At 44.6% G+C, this 18,030-nt stretch overlaps 6 protein-coding genes across 6 annotated transcripts; 3 read left to right on the top strand and 3 right to left on the bottom strand.

Moving 5' to 3' along the window:
• Nucleotides 1-511: 511 nt before the first annotated feature.
• I203_106571 (uncharacterized protein) lies at nt 512-5,036 on the top strand (the record flags this gene model as incomplete). Its single annotated transcript, XM_019150187.1, has 9 exons — nt 512-724; nt 787-1,233; nt 1,308-2,262; nt 2,326-3,018; nt 3,083-3,235; nt 3,287-4,110; nt 4,217-4,333; nt 4,397-4,486; nt 4,560-5,036. The coding sequence occupies 9 exons, from the start codon at nt 512-514 to the stop codon at nt 5,034-5,036; spliced, it is 3,969 nt and encodes a 1,322-aa protein (XP_019000515.1).
• Nucleotides 5,037-5,179: 143 nt separating this feature from the next.
• Nucleotides 5,180-6,917, bottom strand: I203_106570 (uncharacterized protein; the record flags this gene model as incomplete). The annotated part of the gene is made up of 9 exons (XM_019150188.1): nt 5,180-5,370; nt 5,437-5,524; nt 5,601-5,781; nt 5,851-5,924; nt 5,977-6,055; nt 6,137-6,322; nt 6,400-6,495; nt 6,573-6,768; nt 6,848-6,917. The coding sequence occupies 9 exons, from the start codon at nt 6,915-6,917 to the stop codon at nt 5,180-5,182; spliced, it is 1,161 nt and encodes a 386-aa protein (XP_019000516.1).
• A 1,370-nt stretch (nt 6,918-8,287) lies between these two features.
• Nucleotides 8,288-10,696, top strand: I203_106569 (uncharacterized protein; the record flags this gene model as incomplete). The annotated part of the gene is made up of 12 exons (XM_019150189.1): nt 8,288-8,358; nt 8,435-8,519; nt 8,587-8,605; nt 8,660-8,707; nt 8,767-9,011; nt 9,098-9,156; nt 9,221-9,323; nt 9,388-9,735; nt 9,797-9,860; nt 9,938-10,209; nt 10,283-10,441; nt 10,514-10,696. 12 exons carry the CDS (start codon nt 8,288-8,290, stop codon nt 10,694-10,696), a joined length of 1,656 nt encoding a protein of 551 aa, XP_019000517.1.
• Nucleotides 10,697-10,973: 277 nt separating this feature from the next.
• Nucleotides 10,974-11,733, bottom strand: I203_106568 (uncharacterized protein; the record flags this gene model as incomplete). Its single annotated transcript, XM_019150190.1, has 5 exons — nt 10,974-11,021; nt 11,154-11,277; nt 11,394-11,439; nt 11,514-11,553; nt 11,635-11,733. The coding sequence occupies 5 exons, from the start codon at nt 11,731-11,733 to the stop codon at nt 10,974-10,976; spliced, it is 357 nt and encodes a 118-aa protein (XP_019000518.1).
• A 491-nt stretch (nt 11,734-12,224) lies between these two features.
• I203_106567 (uncharacterized protein) lies at nt 12,225-14,245 on the top strand (the record flags this gene model as incomplete). The annotated part of the gene is made up of 5 exons (XM_019150191.1): nt 12,225-12,336; nt 12,517-12,797; nt 12,879-13,261; nt 13,475-13,687; nt 13,885-14,245. The coding sequence occupies 5 exons, from the start codon at nt 12,225-12,227 to the stop codon at nt 14,243-14,245; spliced, it is 1,350 nt and encodes a 449-aa protein (XP_019000519.1).
• A 428-nt stretch (nt 14,246-14,673) lies between these two features.
• Nucleotides 14,674-16,054, bottom strand: I203_106566 (uncharacterized protein; the record flags this gene model as incomplete). The annotated part of the gene is made up of 5 exons (XM_019150192.1): nt 14,674-14,725; nt 14,827-15,261; nt 15,349-15,672; nt 15,745-15,781; nt 15,862-16,054. The coding sequence occupies 5 exons, from the start codon at nt 16,052-16,054 to the stop codon at nt 14,674-14,676; spliced, it is 1,041 nt and encodes a 346-aa protein (XP_019000520.1).
• Between the last annotated feature and the right edge of the window lie 1,976 nt (nt 16,055-18,030).

Below are 18,030 nucleotides of genomic sequence, written 5' to 3'. Positions count from 1 at the left end.
TGTGAATGAAACTCAGATATCTACACATAGCACACAGAGACAGTGTGGATAGATAGTCACCGTGCACTCCCACTCCGGAAGATCCGGCATCCGGATGTTTCAAGATGCTTTGCTGCCTTTGTTCCGCCGGAACCAAACAATTACATCAAGACAGTCCTTCGCTTTGGTGTCGATCCACCGTATCATCTCTACAATTTCAGACCAGCCGGATTTTGTTAAGATCAGCATAGCCTTTATACCAGTACCACTTTGATTGTGTTCTGCATCGAACCCATGACAGTCATCAAGGCCTGTACACAAATAGTGGAGCATGAAACGCCCCTACACTAAACTGAGATCGGATCTCTGCCAGTGACAAGTCACGTGATTCAAGTTCAAGCGGTGATAGCCGAGCGATCAAGATTTTCTATCAACCAGCTCAATAACATTGCAACGGTGCAATACCAGTATATACAGGTACACAAGTATACAAGCATATCCTGATCCTCATAGCGGACCAAAGCAGAGCATCATGGTCGGACCGCCAGTTCGGGAGCGATACAATGCCAAAGCCAGAGGATCAGTAGCGGGCGGATCAAGTCACAAGAAGCGTAAGAGGGCGAAGAAGAATGATGATGACGGTGATGCGCCAAATGACATGGCAGAGGGAAGTAGTAGTACAGTAGTGGAAGATCCTACAGCTGGAATGTCATCAAAAAAAAGGAAAAGGTTCGAATCATTCATGGTCAGTCCAATTGCTCTATACATCATTGAATAGTACATAAGCTGAAATGTCCGCGGATATAGGCAAAGAAAGTGAAGACTGAACAACGATTGGAGACTCTTAAATTACTCGCATCCCTCGCACCATCCGGATCTACCTCAGCATCATTGCTATCTTCATCTACACTAGGGCAGAATCCTTTGAACCCTACGAGTGCTCAGGAAAGGCATGATAAGAAGGAAGATAAGCTGGTCAGACAGGGGATAAGTAAATTGGCGAAGAAGTTTGGTGAAAATCAGGATGATGAAAATGATAGCTCAGCCGATGATGACGACAATCAAACGCATATCGAGAACAAGGGGAAAGGAAAGCAGAAGGAGAGGATGATTGAAATTATTAGAGATCCCGAAATGAATGATGGAAACGAAGAAGATCAAGTGAAATCAACGGTGATCCCCAGTAAAAGCGATTTGAAAGCTCAGGCTAAAGCTCAGGCCAAAGGGAAAGGAAAGGGTAAGATGCCCAAGAAGGTGAGTGAATGTACATTACTATCATGATATACGTATACTTTCTGACCTGACACTGGGCTCATATGTATATATAGGCAAATTGGAATCCCAATTTACTCCCTACTCAACCCGCTTCATCCTCTTCATCAGAATTTGATTCTTCCGACTCTGCAAATGACACCTCCGAAGATGAGGCTGACGACAATCAAAAGCAGCAAGATTCTCAACCTGAAGCTGGCCCCTCGTCTCCGACCAAGCTGGGGACGCCAAAGCCCCCTCCTGCGCCTGTATCTTTTGGCGGCGCGTTGAAGAAGGCTACCGATGGAGTAGCGGTACAGCCAAGGGTGGAAATGAGAAAGAAGAAGCCTGTTATTGATTATCGGTACTCAAGAGGGCTAAGAGAGGAGGAGGGTGATTTGAATGAAGATGAGGATGAAGACTCAGATATCGAAACTTCCGGGGAGGAAGATGAAGAAGATGATTCAACATCTGTAGAGGATGAAGATCCAGACTCTGAAGAAGGGAGTGAAGCTGAAGAAGATGATGATGACGACGACGAAGAAGACGAAAACGAAGATGAAGATGAAGATGAAGATGGGGACATCAACACTGAAGCAAAAGCACCGCCGAAAAAGCGTGCATTAGGATTCAAGGATTGGGCATTGAAACAGATGGGACAAGCTACTCCGACTACCGCCCCCAACCTTCTCGAGGAGGACACCGCCTCCTTCGCTATTGCTAAAGCCTCCCAACCCGTATCAAAGCCTGGGGAGCTGGTCGGTCCTCTTGGTGAGAAGATGAACATACCTACTACATCTCTCTTGGACCAAAGTAAAGGCAGCGAAACAGCAACTGTCCGACCTGCAATCAAGAGGAGGGATTCCGTCACTGAGTCCAGGATGAACCTTCCCATCTTGGCAGAAGAACAATCGATCATAGAGTCGATCCTCATGAATCCCGTTGTGATCATCTGTGGTGAGACAGGTAGTGGTAAGACCACACAGGTGCCGCAGATGCTATACGAAGCCGGTTTTGGTTTCAAAGGGTCCGGTGAGTTAGCCTCTTCCATAGATATGGATCTGGGACATTAGCTGATGCGAGGTTGTGAGATAGATAATCCTGGGATGATTGCTGTCACTCAGCCACGACGAGTTGCAGCTGTCTCTTTAGCCGAGCGAGTACGATCCGAATTGAACTTACCTCCCAAGTCAAGTGTGGTAGCTCATCAAATTCGATATTCATCTACCACATCTTCCACCACTTCTATCAAATTCATGACTGACGGTGTACTCTTACGGGAACTTGCGTCAGATTTTCTGCTTAGTCGATATAGCGTGGTGGTAGTTGACGAAGCACACGAGAGAGGGGTGAATACGGATGTCTTAGTGGGGGTATTGAGTAGAGTAGCTAAACTTAGAGAGAAGCTGTGGAGGGAAAAGAAAGATACAGATCAAGAGATCAAACCATTACGAATCGTCATCATGTCAGCTACCTTGAGAGTATCTGATTTCGCAGAAAATTCAGTTCTATTCTCGAAACCACCACCCATCCTACACATCACCGCTAGACAACATCCGGTTACTTTGCATTTCAGTCGAAGAACTGTCAGTGATTACGTTACCGAAGCGTACAAGAAGATATGCAAGATACATAATAGACTACCTCAGGGTGGTATCCTCGTCTTCATGACTGGACAGAGTGAGATTCAGGGTCTGTGCAGGAAACTAGAAAAGAAATATCATCAGAATAAGAATAAATCAAAGATACAGCATCAAGAGAAACCCGAAGTGACATTACCTGTTGAAGGTGAGCACATCATATCAAGTGGAACCAACGAGGTAGAGAATGAATTGCTGACTCGAGAGTGCAGAACGAGAGACCGAAGAGGTTGAACTGGGAGGCGACAACGACTTAGCAGCTGATGTCGACGATGGGAATGCGGAAAGTGATCCAGAGGGACTAGATACAGATGAGGAGGACATCGAGGGTATAGAAGGCCTGGAGATAGATGAAGCTACCGATGGTGAGTGATAGACCTTATTCGATTTGTCACTTCTTACTGATATCCGTGAAGCCCCCATGCACGTTCTCCCATTATATTCCCTTCTCTCCAACGAACAGCAAATGCAGGTCTTCAAACCTCCACCTGAGGGTCATCGACTTGTCATCATCTCTACCAATGTCGCTGAGACTTCCTTGACTATACCTGGTATACGATACGTGGTAGATTCCGGTCGAGCGAAGGAAAGGCATTACGATCCTTCTACGGGTGTACAGTCATTCCAGGTGTCCTGGATATCCAAGGCCTCTTCATCCCAAAGAGCAGGTCGAGCAGGTCGTACAGGTCCAGGACACTGTTATCGTCTATACTCCTCAGCATTGTACGAAGATCATTTCGAGCAATTCTCGAAACCTGAAATACTCCGAATGCCAATCGAAGGTGTGGTATTGCAAATGAAGAGTATGAACATTGATCAAGTGATCAATTTCCCTTTCCCAACTCCACCTGATCGATCCGCTCTGAAAAAAGCAGAGGATCTCCTTACGAATTTAGGGGCGTTGGCAAGGTCTACGCAAACTAGGATGATAGCTGGTCAAACTAGATTGGGAGTCGAAGGTGGCAAAATAACCGACTTAGGTAAAAAAATGTCAAGTTATCCTGTTACACCTAGATTCGCAAAGATGTTGATTATAGGTGAACAACATGGATGTTTACCTTATATCATTGCGATAGTAGCTGGATTGAGTGTGGGTGATCCGTTCGTACATGAGAATGCGATTGAGATAGATGAAGAGGAAGATCAAGGAAATCCGGAATTATCACATATAAGGGATGAAGAAGTGAAAGAGAAAGAGGAAAGGAAAGAAACGAGAAAGAGGTTCTTCAAAGCTCAGCAGGTGAGTGGAGTATCCTCAATAATTAGACTTCTTCTTCTTTAATCCTAACAATTATTCCAAATAAGTGATCTGAAGCTAAATGATATCGAATATCCTATTTCAATAGCAATTTACTGCATTAGGTGGTGGGGCAAGCGATATGTTCAAATTGTTATCGGCTGTAGGAGCATACGAGTATGACCCTTCCTCAATTTTCTGTACAAAGAACTTCCTCCGTCTGAAGGTGAGTCTATCAACTTTGAGATACAATCACATCTTGCTGAGATAGCCGATATGTTATATACAGGCAATGCAAGAAATTCATCAGTTACGAAATCAGATATCTGCCATCGCAAAAGTACCTTTAGGCAAATTGCTACCACCAAGTGACACTCAGGTAAGTCAAGACTTCATGGTTTGCCGACACCAAGATGACCATCTGATTAATATGTTACTCTTTCACCATACAGCTCAAAGTAATTCGTCAAATCCTCACAGCAGGATTCATCGACCAAGTGGCCGTTCGGGAAGATCTCGTCTTGAAAAAAGGTGGATCGTACGAATCCACCCGTGGAGTCAAATACCGAGTTAACGGCGTACACTCGACGGAAAACGTGTTTATACACCCTTCATCAAGTTTATTCCATCGATCACCACCTGATTATCTAATTTTCACTGAACTGATCCGAAGTCCAGGAGGTAGAACGTGGTTGAAGGGAATAACCAAGATTAATCCTAAATGGTTATCTAACCTAGGTAAAAATCTATGTACTTTTTCTAAACCTCAGGAATTACCTGGAAACAGAACTAAGATAATTAAGAATAAAGATGGCACCGAGGAGAGGGAGGTGTATGTGACTCCACATTTTAGGGATTTGGGAGTGGATTTGCCGGTCATGAAGATGAGGCAGAGAAAGGAGGGGACGAGGTGGGTGTTGATTGAGTAAAACATTGGAGGTGGTGGATCTTATCGGGAGATCAGATGCATCTGGTGTATATTAGCTAGATAGCATGTGGTATGAAGATACATATGAGAATAATCATGCATGCTGTTCAAGGGAGCCTTGACACGTATACACAGCGTGATATCCTACGAATAATAGGTATCCCTATATTCTTCATACACTTTTCCAGTTGGTAAACCCAGCGCTTCTCTCCTACTGACCGCGTTGGGCGCTTCGGCCGCTGAGATGGGTCTTTCAGCTAACGAAGATACCCTCGTGCCTTGTCGAGGTTCATCGGTCACCTCATCGAGATAATCATATACTGCCGAGTGGATCGCTATAACATAATACGTTGAACGCCATAATAACATCAATCTAAATTGTATTTATTCGGGACACTTACAAATCCTGTTGTCCCACAGAGCGGAAGTACGTGGTGTCCATTTAAATCTAATTTGAATATCTGTATTTTGCTCATAAACTTGGAAAAGCTAATTCAGAAAATGACAACCCCCAAATATCAGTTCGTCTCCACTCTGTATGAATGAAAATAGAATACATACTCACCTTTTGCAAGATAGCTTGAGCTTCAGAGTATTCGAGTCCCTTGATACCAACTGTGAATCGCGAATTTACGAACAAAGCTTTCCATCCTGTTGCAGGGTTGACTCGCACGATTGGATGAGCGTTGATAATGGGAGATTGTTTACCTGTTACAAGATCGGTGTAACTGTGGACTGATCGATATCTGATCATAGCAATATGTTAGCCATACTATGTCATGAACATGATTCACACAGGGTAGGCTTCGACCTACAATCCTTCAAGAGGTTCGATCAGTTTTTGGAAAGCCGGTGAGAGTTTATCGAACGCTGCGTATCCCGACGCCCACTAATCGAACAAATTCAGTCAGTCGGTCAATCAAGGGAACTGGGTGACTTACCAAAGTATCACCGCCTACTCCAGGGAGATGATCGAGATGAAGATGGGTAACTCCAGGAGGTTGAGGCTCGTGAGTCAAACTATATCAAACATCCGTATCAGTCAGCCAATTCTATGTTAATATCACCCGATCACTGGATTGGAGAGGATCCGAAACTTACTCAGTGTGCCAATTCTGAGTACCGAAAGGACTGTTGTAATCAGGCTCCAGACCGTTTGTCTTGGCAATCTCATCACTTATGATGGTCACTCCAGGTAAATCCTTATGAACTCGAGCGGCTGTAGGATGCACTTCAGGTACTCCATACCATTTCCCTAATTCAAGTTGTTCCTGAGGAGTGATATTTCTAAAAACCACCGGATACAATATATGACAATCAGCAAAGATCAATCGACAGAACATGGATCTGTGCTTTATACTTACTGATCTCGGAAGAAGACTACAGTCCTCTCAGCAATCAATAAACCAAGTTCATCTTTCTGTTGATCCGTCAATTCCGATAATTGAAGACCGATAATCCTAAAAGTACAAGGGATTCACATCGATCTGTCAATCCCACCCCCGTTTCAATCCCATTAGTCATGATTTCAACTCACTCCGTACCCAAATGAGGCGAAAGGTCGTTAACCTCCTTAGCAGCGCTCAAAAGAGCTTTCTTCTCTCTATCTGCCCTCACACCAGGATCTCTGAATTCCCATGCTTGCTTTCGCAGAGCCGCATCGAGATCTTTGGGTTTGTCGGGGTAGTAAGGGTATCCTTTAGAAATATCCAATCCAGCATTCTCAAGTCGCTCTACAGTACATATTCAAAAAGTGATTAGCCATCATGAAATTCTACCCTGCCAGATACGTGGAGTACAGAAGAGACTCACCTCGAGTGGATTTAGCTAGATGGAAAGGCCTTCCTTTCGAATCGAAGTTGTTGGCCACTTTGATAGGCATTGCGATAGTTGAGTTTCTCTTAGGTATGAGTAGCTCTTAGTTGATGAAACGACAGATGGTAGAGGGTAGAAGACAGATGCCAAATGATCAAGGGAGAGGTTGTCTTATATGATGTATCCAAATATCAACAAGGCACTCAGAAACGACTCTTTCCGAAAAATACAAATGGACCATTTGATTTGCATGAATCACGAGCACCCAGTAGCTGAGGAGGCATGTCACCTGCCTGTTTACTGATGCTACGAGTACCGTGATTCATCGGTCAAAAGCGTTAAATGACACCATCGATAAGATTGCAAAATACTTTTAATATTCCGATCTATCACCCTCCCCTCCCCTTCTCCTATCCTCTTGTCACAAATACCTCTGCGCATTTATGTCAACACTCATGACATTAAGTGAGAGAACCAGAATGTGTTCCACTGTGCGAGCCTTTACAGCAATTGATAGGATAGCTCCTCACGAGTAGTCATCTGGATCTGCCTTCCATATGATTTTCTGATTGATATCTCACCTTTGGTCATATCCGTTTGTATCAATCGGATAACCTATTTCTCACTCTTTGTCTCCCACATAATTGCGTGCGATCATGTAGATCTCTCTGTATCCGAAGTCTACCGATTGAGAGATCTATCTGTTCAAGCCACTCAGACGAACTGAGATGTCAATGATCATCGTTGGCGTGATTAGACTCGGTAAAATCCGATGAAGAGCTGACCTGAAGACGAGCGACAGACGACGTCGGGTGAGGATTCGGACAGACACGAGCGACAGTGAGGATTCAAGCAGGCCTCATCAGACACGCTTGTCGAAGAGGTCAAATTCAAAAAGAATGAATTTTGGGTAGCCAGGTCGCCCTCGAAAGGACTACCCGGACACATCTAAATATTGAGCATCTGAACCAGCCGAAGCCAGCACAAGGAAGGGCTGCCCCCTTATGGACCATGCGTCGCCGTGCTATGGGCGGAAGCCCGACCTGGGACACCGCAGGCTGAAGGCGGTAGAAAATCCCGATACAAGGTAAGTATGAAGGTGGAGGGGAGTGGCGCGTGTGGGTGCAGACATTGTTGGCGGATTGAAGAGAGTCGTATATCACCGACATGTGGCACGGCTGCAGTCCTGACATCATCACTTTTGACTCTGTGTCATCGATTAGACGTCATTGGTCGATTGGTAGTCCACCTTCGATCCAGAGCAGACCACACATTCCTCACCATATTAACATAGAGATCACCTCGATCATCAATGACTCTAAGATCAAATCAGCAGCCAGCTATATGATTTTCAGGAGATCATTGCAAGCTGTACCACGCCTACGAGTATTGCCATCACCACGATTATCATACATCAGTACAAGACAAGTATCCAAGATGTCCGCCCCTGAGATCGATATCATCACCAAGGAGGTATTACCAGAGAGTGAACTGAAAGATGGTCAAATGTGAGCACCATAAGGAGTAGCCAGCTCGAGCATCGAATCATTCGCTCTTCCAGAATGCTAATGATCTTCCAAATAGGAAATCCGTCGAATTCGGTGAAGGTAAAGTCTTAATTTCAAAGATCAAGGGACAGATCTATGCCACTTCTGCTTTCTGTACCCATGTGAGTCGAATTCAAACAATCAGTAGTCACACTATGAATCGCAGCTGATCGAGAACGGCCTGGATAGTACGGTGCTCCTCTTGAGAGTGAGTATCAACACACCTGACATATGAAGCGCTAGAACTAATCCACTGTTGTAGAGGGTGTGATCTCTCATGATGGTAGAGTCGTATGCCCATGGCACGGAGGTGCGTTCAGACTCTCTCAACCGCAGAGTCAAAGCTGATTGTACCACACATTCTGGTAGCATGCTTCAACGTCTGCTCAGGAGATATCGAAGACGCCCCAGGACTCGACAGTCTATGGAAGTTCTCCGCGACAGTCAACAACGGACAGATCGTCGTATCGGCAAATCACCAAGAAGTCAAATCGAAGGTCGGCAGAATCGTCCCTAAGGCCAGGACAAAGGGAACAGGTAGAAAAGAGAACGAGACTGTCGTCATCGTTGGTGGGGGTTCGGGTGGTATCCACACTGTTGAAAGCTTGAGAATGGTGAGTGTTGCATTATTGGAGACCTGCATCATACGACCGCTATCTATATGGAAGACTACTTGTGCTGAACATTTGAATGATCGTAGAACGATTTCCAAGGAGACATCGTCTTGATCTCTGAGGAGACTTACGCACCCATCGATCGGTGAGTGCATTGCTTGAGATCCTAGTCAACTCGATCATTGAATTGACGACTTCTTTCACATCAGAACCAAAATGTCGAAAGGTCTTGTAGACAACGCTGAGAAACTTGCTTGGCGTAAACCCGAAGAGCTGAAGAGTGACTTCGGTGTCGATTTCCACCCTGGTACAGTGAGTAAAATTAGCAGCCCTTATTTGATTATGTCAATGCAGTAGCTAACCACCGGGCTTGCAGTCCGTTACGAAAGTCGACTTCTCTTCTCAAAGTGTGACAACTTCATCTGGTCAAACACACAAGTATGACCATCTCGTTCTCGCACCCGGGGCCAAGCCCAAGAAAATCCCAATTGACGGAGCAGACTTGGAGGGAGTAGTGACGTTACGATATGTCCAAGATACTAAAAAAATCACTTCGGCAATCACGAAAGATTCAGATATTGTTTTGATTGGAACTTCATTCATCTCGATGGAAGCTGCCGGTGCGATTTTGAAGAAAGAACCCAAATCCGTTACGTTGGTAGGTATGGACGAAACTCCTTTCGAAAAGATTTTAGGTAAAGATATTGGTAATGCTGTCATGGAGGTGGGTCCGTCATTCCCAAATCCTCGGTCAAGAAAGCTGATATAACTGGGTTTTGACATAGAATATGAAGAAGCAAGGTATCAAATTTTACATGAAGGCTGAAATTGAGAAACTCGCTCCTTCAGGTAAGTCGAGCTTTATTGCTATTGCATCTTTGTTTGAACGATCAACGGAAGCTGATCATACTGGCGTGCACATATAGAATCTAACCCTTCGCATGTCGGTTCCATCCATGTTAAAGGTCAAGACCCCATCCCCGCTAATTTCGTAATTATGGGTACCGGAGTCGCACCAGCCACGTCATTCCTCGAAGGTGTCGTATCATTAGAGAAAGATGGCGGTGTTAAAGTAGATGAATATCTGAGGATCGAAGGACAAAAGCACGTCTACGCTATTGGTGATATTGCTCATTATGTACAATACCCTGACAAGTTCCCAAGAAGAGTGGAACACTGGAACGTTGCTGGTAATCATGTGAGTGTTTTCGCATGTTAAAACGGGAGACGTATGGATACTGATCTTGAAATGTGTTGTTTGTATGATATAGGGACGAGAAGTGGCACACAACATAACTCATCCAGATGATCAAGTTGCCTATACCAAGGTGCCGATCTTCTGGTCCTCGATCGGTAAAGGGTTGAGATACCTCGGTACTGGTGCGGGATTCGATGATTCCTACACTGATGGTAATATCGATGAACTTAAGGTGGGTCTTTGAGTTCTGGTAAAGATGCAAGAAATGATCAATCCAGCTGACTGATTGATAATGATTGGTCAGTTCGCGACATACCAAGCTAAGAACGGTAAGATCACAGCTGTAGCTACGATGCAAAGGGATCCTATTGTCGCCAAGGCCAGCGAATTGATGAGATTAGATATCATGCCTAGTCTGGATGAAATCAGAAATGGTAAGAATATCTTGGAAATTGAATTAATCGATAAAGGTGGAAACAAAGTATGAAGGGTCAGATGTAGTAAGCTGTAATCGACGAGTCACCGGGAAGAGATGATGCGGGCGATGACAGTATATTTGGATTATTATTGTAGCTATATATCGAATTGAGTAGTGTTATATGGGAAATATGAACATTCTTCGTGAACATCCAAAGTTACTGGTGAAATTGAGGTTTCTGTTGTCGCGATGTTACATTCATACATTCCTAGACCTAATGAGTACAACAATGGAAATCTCGACCTCACCGGAAACTGATATTGCTCTAATATCTACTGGGAATTCGCTAGTCATCCGTTTTGCCTGGTGGTTTACCACACGGTTGAACCATTTTCTATTATCACATGAAATCACGTTAGCGAATTGACTTTAATTCATTCAATCGAGGATTCAGATTCATAATGACTTGATCAAGAGGGCGGATCCACCTCAATCGTGGAAGAAGAGGAAAACAACGACTACTTACCTCAATCAATTCGAACCTCTTTCTAGCTTGACACTCCCCATCTGCAATTGACACATAGCCAAGTAAAGGTGGATGTCCAATGATCGCAGCTAACGTATCTCGATGCTGGTGCGTTAACCACTCACTGTCAGATTTTGTCAGCTTGAACATGCCAGTGTTGGGGATTCCTTTGTGAGGGTGAAGAGGATCTGACTTGAGAGGAACCAAGCAGTTGAGGTGAGAACGTGAACAAAGACTTACTACTTGGTCGTATCCGCATGTCCTGTACCGGTATATCTCGCATGGACTATATAAACAACAGGATGCGTTTCAGCATATTTGGGCAGATCGAAGAAGGGGAAGCGGAGGGATTGGACTGACGTTGTTCGAGCTGGGTATTGGCTGTATATCGTAATTCGGACTGACAGAAGCAATGTCAGCTCCTCAGTCCCCAACTTTTCATGGCTAGTTGACCTACCATCTTTTATATGTGATGTCTGACCGATGACGATTGCAAGCAATGTTTGAAAGAATGTTTGTTACCTTTATCACTCGTTAGCGTGGAAGAGTGAGGGTATGATGAGGGCGGCAAGTGCCACATTCGACTATCACCGATCACTCTGAATCCAAACTTAAGTGAGTCACTCATCTAACAACCTGTCAGGATAGATCTCTCGAAGGTGACGGTGTAGAGGTGTAACAGTGTAAAAGTGATAGCAGAAAGACAATCTCTGTTGTCCAATCTAATCGACATAGATCACGTATCATACCCTCAAAACTACTCGATATCGACCTCTGACCGTATCAGTACGTTACTGATCGATTTCTTCTTTGGAGCATTTTAGGGGAAAGACCGGGAAATAGCTAGGAAAAGAGCTGATCATCCTTCAACGCCTTTCCTCCCTAGGTCAAGATAGATACGAGATTTGAAGCAGTGTGGATCAGTGCAAAGAGGACATACAGCAAATTGTGAGCTCTTAGACGATGTGCTGCCTATTTGGTCTGAAATAGACGGGAGAAGATTTCGAGATTAACGTGAAAGCTCATTTCGTTACATAGATCAATCAAGCATCCTTTTCATCAGTTCAAACGATGTACTACGCGACAGCGGGACAACAAGCTACGCAGCAACCACCATCGAGTAGGGGGGCGATCAGTGGGTACCCTAGAGGTGGACCACCTGGGTTCTCTTCCAGATCAACGGGTGAGTATCTAGTTTGCTATGATCAGGGGCAGGAAAGACAAAAGAAGGAAAATAAGCTGTTGTAATAACTTGAAGGAGAAATGCTGTCGTCTGAATTAGTTGAAGAGATCGATTTGTCACCTCATGATTATGTTATGGCTAGGAGATATCTTGACTGATCATCGACTTGGCCATATCTAGACCCAAATGATTTTCCAGCACTAGGATCACACCCATCAACTTACGCCTCCCAAGCTCAACCATCCGCAGCAGGTTCGAATACGATACCTCAGCAACAGCAACAGCAAATATACCTGCAGCAACAGCAGCAACAGATTGGTGGACCACCCCCGCCCCCACCTGGGATAGCTGGACCCAATCCCAATTCATCGGCAAATCAGGGACAAGCGCAGACTAACGGACCTGCTCAAGATGATTTTCCAGCCTTGAACTCTGGCGGAGGTGATCCGAAGGATGCTAGGGTAGGTGCCCAACCAACTCTTCTCCATGAGAGAAAAAGGAAAGGAATGTGAATCTAATACTTTGGTTTGGTGATTTATCAGTTATCGAATTATTTGCGAAATCAACCCAATCCCGCACAAGGTACATCCTCACCTAGTTTACCAAATGGGATAACGTCCTCGCAAATACCCCCATCATCGACTTCAGCATCGCAATCTACCAATGCTACGCCCTCGACTAACCCTCCACAGGTATTACAGAATCTAGATAACAATGCAGCATGGCAACAACAACAGCAACAGCAACAGCAGTCCAACGAACCGTTAACGAGACCTATACAGCAAATATTGAGTTCGCCGGTGGATAAATGGGGATTGAAAGCTTTGCTGTATGAGATTCAGATGCATATGAATAAGACAGATAGAGGTATGCTGGTTTTTGGAGAAGAATTGGAAGAACTAGGTATGGATATCAGTGGTGAAGAGTGAGTCGATTGGAATTTCATGACATCAATGGACTCCTCGATCCCATGGATGGTTCTCTCCCCACACCTCGGTTTGCGGTTGAATGTTCCGTCTCACCCCTGCCATGACTTCCTGTTTACCAAATTACTTGCCTCTCATGCCTCGTTTGATCCGAGATCCTTTTGCTACGTCGCAATGAAGAGTAGAGCTGACGCAAAACCACTCCTCGACAGAGCCCTATACCCATCATTTGTCACTCCATGGGCAGATGCAAACTCCCTAACTCAACCGCCGAGGATCGAAGAATCGTATCACATCCCACAATGCTATAATGTGCATGCACCTCCTGTTTCGACAAAGTTACCGAACTTTACGGAAGATACACTGTTCTTGGCATTCTATATGTCACCGGGAGACGTACTGCAGCTGGAGTTGGCGGAGGAATTGTGAGTTTCCTAGCTTTTGATATGTGAGAGAACGTCAAGGGGAAAAAGAGGGAAGGCTGCGGTAAAGCGAATTTGTCGAGAGGGGATACCACCAGTACTACTAGTCTGCACAGGCTATCGAGGCAATGATGTCCAAGTGATCTACGATGAGCAACCTCTGGAGAGCTTTCGCTGATTCACCTTTTCTACGCATATAGATACGCAAGAGGATGGAGGTATCATACCGATCTTCAGACGTGGATAACATCACCTACCTTACCTTCTATCGACTTAGTCTCTCTACAACAGAGTTCGAATGAAGGATCTCCCCAATGGATAAGAGGACCATTCATGTACCTAGATACTAGAACTTGGACAAAACAACGTACCAACGAAGAATTTACCATCGATGCGAACCTTTTGGAAATCACTCGACCAGCTTCGATCATTGTATCAGAAGAGAAGTCACAGACACATACGCCAAGTTCGTCTGGCGGTTTAGTGAACCCAACTTCGTCAAATCAGAGTCAATCAAGTCAAAGTCAAGGTCAGAACCAGAACCAGGCTTATACTAGATAGAGTCAATAGTGATAAGTAGGGAAGGGGTGATGTTATTTCATGTTCATGTCATCAATCATCTACATGAGAGAGACCGACCTGATTTATGTCGATGAGATAATCATGCTGACAGGCTTGAAGGAGGGCCTGGTGCGGAAATTACTGATACATGAAAACGAATAATAACTCTCTATATAACTCTATAAGGAAGAAATGAGTATGGTACATCAACGAGAATTTAACAAAAGTATTGTCCGCACACAAAACAACGTTATGACTTTGCTAAATATCTTTTGGCTGTAGATCAACGGTGATACAACTTAATTTACATGAATAACAGAGTGATTGTTTCGAACAATGATGAATTTCAGGTCTATCCGCTCCTGACGTACTCGCAGACTGGGAAGATTTTCGAAATCTTATGATCGATCTTTTCTTGCTTTGTTGATCTAGTTTGGGTGGCCAGCTCCAGCTGCTGCGGTGTATGGTGAATCGTGCAATCTGCGAGATAAGGTATACCATCAGCATCAGATTACCATAGCCAATTCGGATCCGTTAACTGATATACCCTTTGAAGTGATGAACGAAAAGGCATGACTAACGAGAACCTTCTGACCATCTGAGCTCGATTTTGACTTTGGGCCTCGTGATCATCCCCCTCACTCAATCGTTCTTCTTGATCACCATGTCCATGTCCATTACTAGAATAAGATCTAGACTGAGATTGAGCTGGAGGCTGGGGTTGGTAAGAAGCTTTGTAAATACTATTTCTGCCATTTTCTAACGCTCCACCTCCAAGCCTAAAGCTATCTCCTGAAATAGTTGATAATCTCTTTTCCAACCTTGTTTCATCCCTCTCACCGAGCACATCGGCATCATCAGGGTTGACCACGCCACTAACGCACAGTGCCATAGATCTTCGACGGACCATTACGGCTTCTTCTTTCCATTGTTTCTGAGCGGATTTCAGACGGAGATGTAAGCCCCAGATTGCGAAGAAAAGGGATAGCAGCGAGATGAAAGCTGCTACGGCGGTGCTATTGGTACGACCAGTAAATGAGTATCAGGGATATGATTGTAAGGAGTTGAAAGTGAGGGAATGAGAAAGCTGTGATATCACTTACGTCTCCATCGCATTTCCACTCTTTGGTTTTCCTCCTTTCCTCTTGATACTCTCGAATGCATTCCTGCTAAGCCCAAAGGCCAACCATGCGAGTATATTTCCAAAAAGACTCATACACAGTACGAACGCCTCCAAGATTGAAAATCGCAGATGACGGATGATCGAATCTAGGTTTTTGATTTTGTATCCCTCGATTGGAATCAGGACGGTCAGACCGATCCAGATCAGGAAAGTGACGATCATCCAGTAACATGATAATGGGAGCATCGTACGGACCAAAAGTGCCTCGCCGGCATTAATCATTGATGAGAGGTAGGTGTTGTCGCTATGTTTCATCAAGATGAACTTGTCAGATCAATTCGGACAAATTCAGTATGAACGAGCGGTAGGGACTTACGATAAGGGAGCATAAGTACAGTTGCTCGTATCTGACACTGTAAAATATGAGCAATCACCATCTGTATATCCTCCATTGCGGTCAAATTTGGGAGTTAGAGGACGATATGCCACTTACTACACCAACCCAGTACACCTGCACTTAGAGATTCACCGTCTTCAGTCTTTATAGAGAACCAATAGAGGCTCTTGATAGGTCCAGGTACAGATAAGAGGATCAATACTAGTAGGAGTAACGAAAGCGAGGTGAAGCCCAGCGATATAAAAGGCTGGGAGAGAATAGGATGAGCGAAGATACTTTTCGATATCATTGTGAAGGGTATCTTTGTGTAGATCTATCGTCAGACTGTTACAACTTGCTCTGTGGGTAGAATCAGGGTTGGTATCTAGCTAATTGTAAGTGAATGAACTTTCTTCAGCATCGAGCTTTTCGATTTCCATAGATGAGTTACAGAAATGGTATCTCAGATCAAAGTTAGTCGATCAAGCAATCGTCTCATCCTCACCTATTGCATTACATATATCCTAATCCGCAGATGACTACGTCTTCAGTCGAGTATCTCATTCCTCCCTTGAAAATCTGCCTATCCATTGTCTCACTGCTCATCATCATAGCCCATAACCCATATTCCAGATCGAGATGAATCCGAAACATCACCTAGCCATTCTGAAGGTAGATCTTTCGGAGTATATCTCATAAAGGTATGTCACTGAGATCTGGTAGGGCAGTTGAAGCATCCTTTGATCCTTTGACCCGTTCTTTTGGAACCTTAGGGTGGGATCCTAGTGGGGACATGTGATCCTTTGTTTATCTAGCTCCTATATACGAAGACTGGCAGGAGGACCTCATTGTGGGAAATGAGGAGGCTAGGAGAATGAGATTGAGCGAAGATCAATGAGGAGAAGGAGAAATCTAGATTAGGTGTACATCAATGGATCGACCGTGAAGGGATTTGCTTGGTATACTTTAAGATATTGTCCAGTTCCACCGAATTTTAATCTTCAAGCTGCAGGAAGACGATTTTAGAGATCTCATGTTACGACAATGACGTTATTCGCATGGTGGTGTAGGTACAGAGCAATTCAAGCAAGTGGATTGAGGTATCTTGCTGTAACAGGTATCCCTGGTCTGGATTTAGGGGGGGGGCTTCAGCCCTTTCTTTGCGAGTCATATGAATATGCATATCCAAAGAGAGAAGACGTATCCTCTGCACAAAGGAGTTTCATGTGCATGTGCATGTGAATGTGAATGTTATCTGCAACATTGGTAAGTTTATTGCATGTGAGATAAATGAAGTAATCTAATCAATTTAATCTCAATCTAAATGTGGGGTTCAGCACGCAGGGTTGGTCGATCACGTTCGCAGTCTAAATTAGCGTCATTCTGATGAACTAACAGCTTAATACCAAGCTAAATGACGACCAGCATTCACGTAAACTCAGGTACATCCGCATCATTACCAAGATCTCTCTGTTGATTCTTTCTCACACTCTCTACGAGTACTGTTGCTTATCGAGATGCACCTTCGGCATTGGTATAGAGCATATCAAAGAAAGAGTATCATCACACTTCAGTACTGCTGCTTCAGCTATGCTATAGAATTCCAGTAAGCATTCCGGGATCCACATGATACGTAATTCGTCGATCCCTTTAGTTGTTGCTGTCGATCGGATTCCAGGGATAAATACCCGAAAGGACAACAAGTCCCCTAAATTTCTCGCAGTTCATTCATGACTCCAAGGGATAACTGAAACACCACACATGCTTGATAGGAGTCGACGAGCACGAGGCATCACAACGACTGAGGTAGAGACACAGAGGTCATAGTCAAAGGCATCGCTCTGGGGGATGATGGGAGCTACACCAAACGAGGCCTCCTCCCGAACCGAGTATATGAAGTTTTCGGAATAGGCCATGGGGAAAGCGTAGGAAAGACCGAAGCGGGAACGCGGTGCGATAGAAGCTCTGATCAGATCTGAATTGAAGGGAGGTGGAACATAAAGTCTTCTGCCGATGTGGAAGATAAAGGCTTGAGATATCCAAGGCTCAAGACCAGTAGACGGGGTATGGTCGAACAGGAACCGGTCCATGATACGACTGTACATGCCTTTCGAAGTTGATCGAACCCAACTGTTCTTCCCTATCCGACAATTGCGTCATTTCCGTATCCTTCATGAGATTCCCTCCACTTTTCCTCGCAGTTCCCGATGGGGAATGCTCGGCATGATGTGGATCTATGCTCCTATCCTAAGCGAGAGAAGGGTAAACATCCTCTATCTCCGGGGT

This window comes from Kwoniella mangroviensis (genome assembly GCF_000507465.2).
Source record: "Kwoniella mangroviensis CBS 8507 chromosome 1 map unlocalized Ctg02, whole genome shotgun sequence".
In the NCBI taxonomy this organism is placed as follows: domain Eukaryota; kingdom Fungi; phylum Basidiomycota; class Tremellomycetes; order Tremellales; family Cryptococcaceae; genus Kwoniella; species Kwoniella mangrovensis.
The sequence above is the reverse complement of the archived record's forward strand: the minus strand, read 5'-3'. Positions and strand labels throughout refer to the sequence as shown.